We start from the raw sequence: 12,144 nt of genomic DNA on the forward strand, positions 1-12,144 counted from the left end.
ATCCCCAACCTGCCAGCTCTCCGACCCAGGGGAAGCTAATAGGATGCTCCTGCTTCAGACCACAACAGCGGGGCTAGATTCGGCCCCGTGCCTCTTCCCGCAGAGCCGCCCTGCTGCCTGCTTACGCTTACAAGCTCCTTCAGCTTCCCTTTGCCTGGCCTTGCCTTCCCACCCTGCCTCGCGTCTGATTATATTGGGTCTGCATGTGTAAGTACAGCCTCCTGCCATCCTAATCATCTAAAGTGGCTATTTGAATAACAGTTGTTGGTGCCTGTAGTTTCCTGTAATTTCCAAAAGGAAACAAATCCATGCAGACTGCAATTTTGCGCCTATGAATTTTGAATGAATATCTCTAAGAGCCTCAATTTCTCTCTCCCTTCCTTCCTCCCCTCCCCTGCCTCCTAGACCCAGCTGAGCGAGATGCTGCCACCAAAGGGGCTCGACCGAGTGGCTCCTTTCCGGGGGTGGATGTTGGGCTAGTGAGGCTCGATGTCTCCTAGGAGAGACGCTAGCATTCATCTGGTGAAGCCCAGTGCCACCGGCAGAGCTCGCTCGATCAGGGAGCTGGAGGAGGAAGGCGGCTGGATTGCACCCAACCCACGGAAGACCTGCTCCACGGCAGGATGAAGCAGGGCATGGAGGCAGAAGCATCTTTCAAGCTTCAGGTGTTAGGATTTTTCCTACATTGCCACCTCCAAACTAAGCTTGGGAGGTCCTTCTCTATCCAGCTCTGATGGTACCTGCCCTTTAGAGATACTGCTGCTGGCCAAACTCTTCACCTTCTAACCCAGAGCAGCTGTAAGGCATCTCTCCTCCAGAGTTGATTTCCATGACAGCGACAGTCCCTATTTATAACCTTCTCCCTTTCAAGTTTCCCCTCCTGTTCTGCTGCGTGCAGTTTTATGACAGTGAGGGTTCTCCTTTTTATGACATTGTTGCTTTTAAAGTGTTTTTATCACCTGGTTTTATTACAAAATTACCGTACAGCACCCCAAGTGCCATAGCAGTGAGGAGGGAGAGCGGTTCTGGAAATGCAGCAACTCTTTCCTGAACAGCTTGCTGCCTCGCCGGGGAAGTGGCTGTGATTTGGTGATGGATGGAGTGCTTGTTATCCAGTATATTTTTATCCATAGATATATAAAGCACTTTGTGATCCCAGTGGATACAAGGCACTATATAAATGTAAATCATTATCATTATCATTAAATACCTTCTGTATCTTTTAAACCTACCAGTTGGAATCAAATACATACAGGGCAGCTGGTATCTGGGCTTCTACTGGTGAACCAAATGCAAGAGGTGTGATTTTTGTCTTTGTTAGCAATTAAATGTGATATCCAGAAAGACTTTATTTTCCCATTGCAATTTTTCATGCTGCCTCCGATTTGAAAGTCACTTCTCACCCACCATGAGAAATCTCTGCAGACTTCCCTAGCAACAGCCTGAATAAGAAACAGCCACCTTGGGTACACGGATGCTCCCTGGACTATCCGAACCCATCGCAAGCTGTCCGGCATACATCCCTGCTGCGTCACCGTGAGTTAAGGACAGTAAGAGGATCCCTTGTGTGCCGCTGGGTCGCAGGGAGGAGAGTTCAGTTTCTACATGATTTATGACTCAAAGGACAATATAGACACTTGTCTCCAAAACTATGACTCTGCAGCATTTCTACTTGGCCGCTGCCCAAGCCCAGAAATAACTGACTGCACAAAACCTCTTGGATGTCATCCACATCGCAGCCATAACCACAGTGAATACAAGGTATGAGGCAGATCATGTTTATAACCCAATGTTTCCTGTTTCTGCTTCACCCCGGCCCTTTTTTCCTTTCTTTAAGGGAGGGATCTGAGCCTGAAGGACTCACTCAAGGTCGCACATGGAGGCTTTGGCAGCACAGAAATGAACCCGAGACTCGTGTGTTTCCATCCAGGCCGTAAATCACCAGATCCCCTTTCTGCCCATACAGCCCGGAGGACAAGCCAAGCAGGCAGCACACTGGGTGCCCCTTCCCTAGTTTTCCCACCAGTGCTGAGCCCCTATTTTGTCACTAAAGCCCGTCTTCCTTTCTGCATCTCCAGCAAAGCCACCTGGCTGCCAGCTACTGACAGCTCCTCCCCATGGGAACTCATCTCCAGCTGCATTACACCCAGTGCGATGCTTCCACTCCAGTTTCTGCTTCCCACACCCAGCTCAACAGAAGCCTTGGAAATATCAATCACTTCTTGGGTCACTGCCACTGCCAGAGAGCTGGCTGCACTGATGCCCCAGCATCATAGGGGCATAGGGAATCCATAGGGATTAACCCTATGGAAGCAGTGGGCAGCAAGGAGCAGATGCTGCTATGGTGGTGGGGACCCCAGGAGCCACATGTTTGGGAGTCAGGAGCTGAGTTTAAGCTGAAAGGCATCAGTACACTTCCCAGGGAAGGACGCTCCATTGGCGTTTCCTAAAGGGAGATGACTGATGCAGAGCCAGGCTACTCTCAGTGATGTGATGAAGGGCGGATCTTGGTCCCAGGTGCTGGGGACAAGCAGTCCCGAGCACCTGAAGGACCAGCACCCAACGATATTTCATTTCCACTGGTCATGACAACTGGAAGGGATGGAGTTGGAAACATCTGATGTGTCATGGGTCTGAGTCCTGACCTTTAATCCATGTCCCTACTAACCTGCAAGCAGTGACTTATAAAGGTTTTGCAATATTTAAAGGAACAAGGTTTTTCCTAGTTCCTGAGCTCTGCATCCCCCCCCCTTTTTTTTTCATTTTCCCCAGCCTCTCATAAGTTACAGTCTCTTGCTGCCCAGGGGAGATCTTCCATTTAGCTACATTTTCCTTTCTCATTTCATGCTGTAATGGAGATTCATCATAGGTGTTAAATCCATAATTTGCCGTGAATCCCTTGTCTCTCTCTCTGCAGAGGTCAGAGTTGAGCATGTTAGAGGAACCCAATAGCGCGGCTTCATGCCTGGCCCCTGGGGAGAAAGCCTCAGCCTAATTCCCAGGAGCAGGGAGGAGGCTGGAGAGAGGAGTCCTGAACAGGTCATCCAATGCCATATCCGTGCTTGCCACCTGAAGTGGTCCCTCATCTGTGATTTATCACCTAAAGTGATCCCTTTAGGTACTGTGCATTTACAGCTGTGTCTGGGGTACTGCTTTCTACACCTCACCGTAGCTCAGCACCCACATCATCGCCCAGTACTGCAAAACCAAGCCACCTACTTGTGAATTGTGAAACTACTCATCTCACAGCAGCTTCTAACACCAGCCTTGGCAAGGGCTGCATGGAACCCGCAGCCAAAATTCTTTGCACACCCCAGTAAGGAAGCACCGGCGCAAGGCAGGCTCTTGGGAAGAAGCAGGGTGGTTGCTGTCATCCAAAACAAACTAAAGATGTCTGCACAGTCAACTCCTAATTTGAGCAGGCCAGGCACCTTTTAACGTCAAAAAAGAGTAATAGCCCCTTCCAGGGGGCCATTTGTCCAGCCTCTACCTTGGCATGAGGTGAATATCCTGGGGCAGGCGAGGTTATTTGCCATCAATTACAAAGGACACCCACAGGTCAATCATTAAGACGCAGCTATCCAGTTTTGAAGCCCAAGCTGAGCTAAAAGGAATGCCGCAGCCCCAAGGCCATCCCAGTCCTACCATCAGATGGGAAGCTGATATCCGTCAGACACACTGACAGGTGGATCAAAAGCAAACACTGCTTGGAAACGCCAGAAACAGGTAGCGCTGCGACGGATTGGTAACAAGAAGAGAGATTCATCACCGGTTTCACCAACCCTTTCTCCACCACGACCTGGGGAGGATGCTGGTTGCAGCTGGGAACTGTGCTAGGAAGCCTGAACTGTATCACAGCTGGCAGACCAGCTCAGAAACAGGCCCAGCGGGTGAAAGGCTGGGAAACACTTAAAGGAGGGGGGAAAAATGCAAGACGTGCAAAAAGCAACCCAAGATAGGGTTGGCAAAGCTCTCGGACCCAAGCAAACATCCCTCTAGGCTGGCCACAAGCGGAGAGCTGGGGTGGGTGGGCAGGCTCCAGCAGGAACATCTCAACAGCTGCTTCGTGCATCCTCTCCCGAAGCATTTTCTCTGCTTTTGCAGCTGGCCCTGCCCCTGCCAAGCCTCGGGTTCATTTTTCATTAGGGCGGATCGATAAGAAAGCGGGGGCTGTCGCTCAGGTGATGTCACGCTTCGAGGGCCTCATTCTTCTCTGCCAGCTGACAAGGGGAGAGGGAGTCAATACTTTTGTCAGGTCACTAACAACCCACCAAGTTCCCAGCGGTGACAGATCCCCCGGCTGAGCCACCAAGCGCAGCCCGAACGCGTAGTGCTGCAATCTATATCGCATCTGTACGTGCATGCGTGAGAAGCACAAAAGGAGCTGCTGCGTGTACGAATAATGCAGATACAGAGGAGCGCGGGTAGGATACAGATGGGGAGTTTTGTCTTGATTGGCAAGAGGAAGAAATGCATGTAGGTGTGCAAAGCAAAGAGAGGTTTGCACGCGCGCTGGGTTTGTGCGATGCAGAATGCGAGGTGTCAGCGATCCAAAAGGGCATAAAGGAGAATAATCTCCCCCGTTGACAGGCACTGCATGGAGCAGGAGCCATTTGATGCAATGTATGATGCAAAGGGGAAAGGCTCGTGTGATGTGCTGGCTCCTGGATGCAAACTGGGGAGGACTGGGGGGTGAGACGCAGAGAGGTTCGTGCCCGGAGCAGGAGGTGGCGCAGATGTAATAATACAAGTGATGAGCACAGCAGGACGGAAGGATTTTGACACATTGCAAGCACCCCCCACACCATTTCATGGCAACTTCATAGCCATCATAGCCAGGAGTAATTGCTCACGGCTCCTGTGCGAGGGGCAGGGAGGTGAGCAGAGCCAGCAAGAGGGGCTGGGAAGAAAGAGGTAAAGGGATGCAGCCACTGCTGCATCTGAAGGGATGACAGAGAATCGGGAAGGCTTTTTATCAGCTCTGTGTGCTCCGCATCCATCAGTATGGTACGGACCAGCAGACTCTGCATAGAGAAGCCAAATGCTTCATGTTCGATAAAACCATGGGTCAGGCCCCCCCTGCATCGAGACAAGAAATCACAGATTGGCGCAAGAACCCTAACATTAATCATTTCTAACTGTGTCTCTTCCTATTTCCTCTGTGGTCCTTGAGTCTTCAGCATTCAGGTAGGAATGCTGTTGCGGCTTTGAGGATATAAGCAAGGTGAAGTTTGATGGGAGAGGTGGTATCTGCTGGTAGGCCAAGTGCTACAGTTCAAAGAAAAAAGATGGGCTTCCAGGCACACAAATCTTCCTTCAGGATTCGAGCCTCACTCTATGGTGCTGAAGGCTAGCCGTTAATTTACGTACAGAACCAAGAAAACTCTCGTGGTATCACCTAACCCCAGGGCCCAGGGCTTTAAGAAAACATGAATTTTGCAAGACTACTCATGAAATGGTGTGAGCCAATAACACCGGACCTGGGTTTGAGGGAGCAGAGGCAGCATCTGCCTAGTGCTGGCTTGGCCCAGATGAACTTCCCTCTGTGAGATTACACACCAGCTCAGATACAGCCCTGTCCTGTTGGGAAGGAATAGGTTTGTCATTTTTAATGCATTTTATGAATATATATATTTTTTTAAAATTTCCTGGTCATGCAGTGGCATATTAACTGTGCCTATTGGACTGGGACAGGCTTTATGCCCATCAGGGTGCTGTCACAAGCAGCGTGCAAACTGGGCCATCTTTGCAAAAGCTCCGGGTTTCCCAGTGACTACTGGGAAACTCCCTCCAGGGTCCTTATGGAAGGAGCTTTTCACATTTTCACAGCGATTAGGCACACCAAGCTACTCCCTGTCTTAGCAGCTCTACAACCACCAGGCAAAAGCAGCAGAGTGGCGGGTATATATTTAATGTGAAACAAACCCCTTTCTTAGCTTCCCACTCCCCATATTTGTGTAATTGGAAAGTCGTTATGCTACAGCAATAAGGCTGGCAGAGCCTGAGGCCAGAGGACATGTCCCATACAGCGTTTCACCCTAGTACGCACAGCCAGCTAAGATGTGCTTAATGGGGATGCAAGTGAATCAATTTTGCTTGTCTCCTTCAAAGTAAGGAGAGCACAGCTCATGCGGATGCTGCCCTGCCATCCTCCTCCAGACAGGCAGGGTGCAAACCCCTCTGAAATGGGGGAAAGAAGAACACTTACCAATGCCCAGGTGAAACCCAGCTTGGGAAGACCCATCTCTAGAGCTGAGTTTTTAGCATACGGTACCTCTTTTTGATCTGTTTTTCCAGCTATAGACCGCACGAGGCAGATGTTGCCTTTCACCCTGAATTTGTACAGCACCAAGCACCTCTGAGACCCTGGGTTTGCCCGGCTGGGTACGGTCAAGCCTGTGGAGATACCTTCCCACCCCAGGAGCCACGCAGGGCTGCTGGCAAGGAAACCCATCCACCCTCCGCTATCAAAAGGAGCCGGCTCAGAGCGCTGTAAACTTAAGCTGCTCAGACATGACATCAAATATTTAGGTTATTTGGGATTTGTGCTCGATTGTTTGATGTTTCTGTTTCATTCCCAGTAGACCCGGCTGCTATTTTGCCAGTGAAAATATTCCCAGCAGAAAATGCAGCTTCGTGAAGACCCAAACTTTTTCAAGGAGAAGAGACTGTCTGGAAGAAAATGATCACATTTTCAACACTTCTTTTTTTTGTTCTGAATTGACATCCTGACTCTACATGCTGGTTTACGCTGAATTTTACATTCAGAGAATTGAGTTCTGTTAAAAAGTATGGAAAAATACTTGAGATGGTTTCAGGCTGAACTGTTTCTGGATTTGAAACATCACCTAGTCCACATTTTCTCATTGCAGCGCGGCATTACAAACAAATATTGAAAAATGGCCTTTCCCAGGCCATAGCCTCTTTATTTTCTGATCAAACTCCGCTAAAGAGCAGGAAAGCTGGGAAACACAGATGTCTCAAGCTGCCAGCGATCATTTTGGTAATGGAAATAGCTTACTCTGCTCTGCAGGGGAGGACTGGAAAGACTCGGCTAGAAAGAGGATTAGAATAAAATAAAAACCATAAGATAAAAAGAGGAAAAGGGTTGTGATTGAATGTAAATGCACTTGACACCGAGGTGACCCTCCTCTTTTCCTGACCCTGGCCTGTGCTATCTTAAAAGACAGGAGCTCTCACTTCAAATTAACTTAATCTGTAGCATTAAATAATTCATGTTGATTTAAGAAAGCTTTATTTCTAATGGGACACACATGAAGGCAGAGTTAATATTAGAAGAGGCCGTGGAGGGGGAGGAGACAGGGAATTAAGACTATAAAAGGTGAATGTACAAGTTAATTGCCTATCAATTATTCACCCTAAGTCTCTGGAAGTAGCTCCTTTGCCTCCCCCTTCACACCCCCGTGGTCCCCTTGTCCTGGTTCCCACCAGCATCTCTCTGGGACTGACCCTTTCCCTGCACTGAGCTGCAGAGCTAGTGGTGTACCGGAGCTTGTACGGGACAGCCCGTGGTACAAGGCAGGGCATCTCGTGCTGGGGAGGACCACAGACCGGGATAGGCTTGGGATGCTCCTGCCAAGACACCAGTGAAGGAGAGCAACCCCGCTACCATCCAGCTTCCCCAACACCTCGCCGTCCATCTGCTTTGCTTGACCTGGACTCCTCCACGCTCCCGGCACCGTGGGTCCTGCCCACCCCTGGTCATCGCGGGCTGAGGCTTCGTAACGCTGCTGCCAGATCGGCATGGCGAGCTGGGGCTCCCCTCTTCCCCTCCCCTCTCCTTCCTCCCGGGGAAGCCAATGCGCTCTTCAAAGTTTCTCCTTGCTTGGCTGCCTTCGAGATCTGGGAACTCAACACTAATTAACGTGTCTGCAAATCCCAGCTCGGCTGGCGGGGCCTCAAATTCATTCACAGTCCCCCGAGTGCAGAAGGATCCACAAGCTAGCCCTCCAGCTCCTTAAACTACACGGCTGGCAGATGCATATTTTAACAACACACATCTGTTGGCTATATAATCTCTTGTATTTGCCCTCCCTGCTCTGAGCTTTGATGGAAGACCGGAGGGAACTCTCCAGTGGTTACAGCCAAAGTGTTTGCTTTGCAATTTCGCTCGATTGCTGTCTGATTTTATTTTTAAATTTCTCCAAGTCCTAATCAGGCTCTTACTTTATTTAATTAATACCCCAGCTTAGTTAAATAGATCATAAATTACGAAGCCCTGCCATTAAAGATGTACCAGGTAGCAAATAGCCCTCCAGTGGCTTCCCAAAGCCTGCCTGGCTCGGGCTCCCCTGCCAAAATGCTGCCCTGACATCCTTTGCTTGCAGAAAACGCGGATGCCTCCCTATCTCCCAAACCCCATCTCATCAGCTTTAGCAGCCGCTGCCTTCCCTGCTGGGGCAGACGTCCCTAGGAGAGAGAGCAGCAGCTCATTCCCCGGACAATTTGGGCAATGGTAAGAGGGAAAGCGAGGGAGACCTGGAGAAGGGGCTCCTTCAGCTTTGGGGTGGGTTAGCCGGGCTCCCGAGCAGTATTTGTCCTTACAACTCTACAAATAAAAGATTTTCCCCGATGCTGATGACACTAATAGGCTCCTGTGTTTGAATGTTTGGACTTCTAAGGCTATGGAATGATCTGTTCCACTACATTTAACCATGTAGATTTGAAAACAATGTGACAAAACCTTAAATATTTAATTAAAATATGGTGTAGCTCTGCATCTGAGCAGGGAAGTAGGAGGCATCAGCCCCATAAAGCTGTTGTCAGACATGAATGACAGCAGTTGCAAACTGAATTGGGAGGCATTAGGGGATTTCTTGATACCAAGGAAGTGGAAAAGCTGGCAAGAACGGACAAGGCAGCACCAACCCACGCAAAAAAACCCAGGCAAGGCGTTTTCCAGAGGTAAGGCTGGGGTGTGATAGAATGGGATGGGGTTCCCCAGAACAGCCTCCAACTTCCCCGGCTGGATGATGAGTCCCTTGAGTGGTTGCAGAAGCAGCAGCAGACGACGGGCTCCCAGCCACGAGAGCCTCCCGGCTCTGCTCTAGTTGTGACAAATCGTCTCCTCAAGAGCTGCGAGGGTTGCACGCAGATCCGGGGACGGCTTAGGGATCCTCTCCTGCCTAGGTGATGCCTGCAGCCTCAGGTGAAGCTGGGCAGACTGGGATGAAGAAATGCCCCATAAGCATCTTCTGCAAATGAGGCAGCTCAGGTAGCCTGTTACATCCCTTTCTAACCCAGCAAGATGAAATCTGGGAGACCCATGTCCCTCTGGAGATGGCTGCTTAGCTCGCGATTAACCAGACTCGTCGAGTTGGCACGCACCGGATCCAAAGAGGAGAAACGTCTGCACAGCTGGTGGCATTACATATCTGTAACCACCGAAAACGTCTCTCCATTTTCCTGTACAAACACGCGCTTTGCCTCTCCCTAATGTACACTAAGTTTAGCTTGACGCACTGCATGCTGTAACCGTCTGTCAGGAGCCAGTGCTAGCTCTTAGCACGCGGGGTGTTGGAAGTATCTACTCTTGATGTGCCATTTCTATTCCCCTCCATTGGGCTGGCTAAAACGCAAATCACAGACCACCTGTGGCAATGTCCGCCTTTGCTCCATCCTACCGCAAAGGTATCAAAGTGCGAGCTGCTGACCGCTAACGACCTTCCAGCCCCTTTCCCAGGGTGTAGATTATCACTCGTGCCTCCCCAACTGGCCTTAAAATTTCCCCAGAACATCTGCATAAATACATCTAAAGTGAAAGATGTGCTACTGACAGGTTGCAAAGCCCCATTTTCTTATCGATTGGGTTTAAGTTGAATTTGCAATAACTTAAATTTTCTTAAAAGGAAAACACTCTGCAAATATAAGTCACTGAACATCTTAGGTAAATGTACCAATTAGCAACTACCATGTATATTCACATAAACATTAACTACCATCTATTTGACACATTCCGTAACCCCAAAGATAATAACGATTTCCTTTTGATCCATAAAAAACATCACTCTGCTCAATCAACGCTTTGCAGCAGCTCTGAGCTCTGACGTACGCCTGTGCGCCCTGGGACTAAATTAGTTTTGAAATCTTTAGCTCTAATTAAATAACATTATTTCTTTTGTCTGGCTCCAGCAACATATTCTGCCTTCACAACAGAAGGAGGGAGCCCAGGCGAAGGAGGGGAAGGCGACACAGCTTGCAGAAGTTGTTGGTAAGCGAGAAAGCCCCCCTGACAGCCGTGCTCTGCTTTCTGATTCGTTTGCAGGCTTCTTTCATGTATGGGCACATGTCAGAGCTCTGAGCTGCTGCAAAGGGTTGATTGAGCAGAAGGATGGATCAAAAGAAAATCATCATTATCTTCGGGGTCAGGGAAGGAAGAGATGGCAGTTGCGTAAGTTTGGGGGGTAGGGTACTTTGTAAGGTGGCGGAGAGAGAAAAACAAATGCAGGGGAAATTACAAACCAGAAATTAGAACTCATTTTCGCAGTGGTGCGCAGGCTTCAATAAGGCGCACCTTCAACCAGAACTAGTACCTTAATTCACTTTTTTTTGGCTGCTTAAGACTGATTAGCGTTGCTCTGACTAAAAACACTAGAACTCTTTGTTTGGAACTTTGAAAAAAAGATTTTTTTTCCCTAAAAATTAACCAGGAAAAAAACAAGAAGGAAAGAACAAATCCAAACATCGATTTAAACAAATATGGAAATAGTTTCACTTTGGGGGTTGAATAATCAGGATGTATCTGAGACCAATACAGACTGGGTTTTCTCCATGCTTTTCAAGAAAAACACCATTTTCATTAACTTCTCTGAAGCCACATACATTCTGGGAAGTCTCACTGATGCAGCCTGCCTTTTCCCAGGACTCCTGATAAGCACTCACAACCACTTTGCCAGCCTGCCAACAAAGCCCTTTACCTTCGCCAGTGCTACTCTCCCATTTCCCACCCAGAAAAGGTCTTTACAAGATGTTGGGAGCCATCTCCTATTTGCAATCCCATGCAACATCTTCCTATGTTGGTCATGGGAAAGATTAATTACTGAGAAACGCATGATGATAAAACATATATACGAAAATAGATAGTACGAAGATAGTACAAAAACCAGCCCTTCCTCAAGTGGTAGCGTCTTCCTGGTCATGCCGCAGCATTGCAGCAAGGGTAAGGCATTGATGGCACTGACACTTTTCACGTCCTTAAATTTATGCACGTACACTCTCGAATTGGCACTTATATTTGTAGAACTGAGGCATCGAACATTTTGTGCCTGTGTTAGTCATCCCAGAACTGCTGTACTCCCTAAAGAGCTTCCTTTGCTACTGTTCGCAGGATCAAGATGCACCCCTGTCGCTCTTGCGATGGATTAGTTTCCAGTCCTCTTGATTTAGCAACAAAATATTTTCTCAAAAAGCCACTCAGTGCAACCGTGAGGGCAAAAAAAAAAAAGCAAATAAGTGCCAATATGACAGGGAGACGGCACTTACCGAGAACAGTCAGCCGGGCAGGTCTGGATCGGATGGCCGCTTGAATGGCCTGACATTCGTAGACGGCGTCATCTTGCAGATCGGCTCTCAGGATTTTCAAGTGATGCTCTCCCGACAGATGGTCTCCTACGACCAGATAGCGCGGATAACCTGCAGAACGCAAAACATGAGTCAGGAGGCAGCTGGACAGATGAGCCCAAGGATGGGGAGTATATAGCGCAAGTCCAGAGCCCCAGCTGTCCCAGAGCAAATACCCAGGAGCCAGGCAGCTTCTTCCCCTCCTGGGCAGCCAGCCCAAAAAGAGAGCGAGAGGCCTCCCAAATCAGGAAAGAGACTGCAGGTTTTGCCCTAAGAGTTCAAAAAGGAGGTGCTGATGAAGATGCACTAGCTGCCGTCCCTAGGAAAAGGGATTAGCCCTTCCACCAGGAAACCCACCACCTCCGGCTCCTCTGAGACCTGTCGCAGGATTTCCTGAACTCCTTCAGTCAGCTGTGCATGTGCTTGTGGCGAAACACCGGAATACTTCCACTATTAGGTCTGCGTAAAGGTTGGGCAGGGGGTCTGCGGGGGTACTGACAGCCCTGATCAGCCTGTCCTCAGTTTTGAGACATCTGAAGCACCACGGAAGGAAGGCTGCCATCA

At 49.1% G+C, this 12,144-nt stretch overlaps 1 protein-coding gene across 2 annotated transcripts in view; it reads right to left on the bottom strand.

The window, feature by feature from the left end:
- Positions 1-12,144, bottom strand: part of KIRREL3 (kin of IRRE like 3 (Drosophila)) — a 123,666-nt gene that overhangs the window by 85,207 nt on the left and 26,315 nt on the right. For both annotated transcript variants that reach the window (XM_010581374.1, XM_010581373.1), the window contains exon 3: positions 11,503-11,652. In XM_010581374.1, the coding sequence (XP_010579676.1) occupies positions 11,503-11,652 (150 nt within the window). The remainder of the gene's footprint in view (positions 1-11,502; positions 11,653-12,144) is intronic.

This window comes from Haliaeetus leucocephalus, unplaced genomic scaffold (genome assembly GCF_000737465.1).
Source record: "Haliaeetus leucocephalus isolate CR32 unplaced genomic scaffold, Haliaeetus_leucocephalus-4.0 Scaffold773, whole genome shotgun sequence".
Lineage (NCBI taxonomy): Eukaryota > Metazoa > Chordata > Aves > Accipitriformes > Accipitridae > Haliaeetus > Haliaeetus leucocephalus.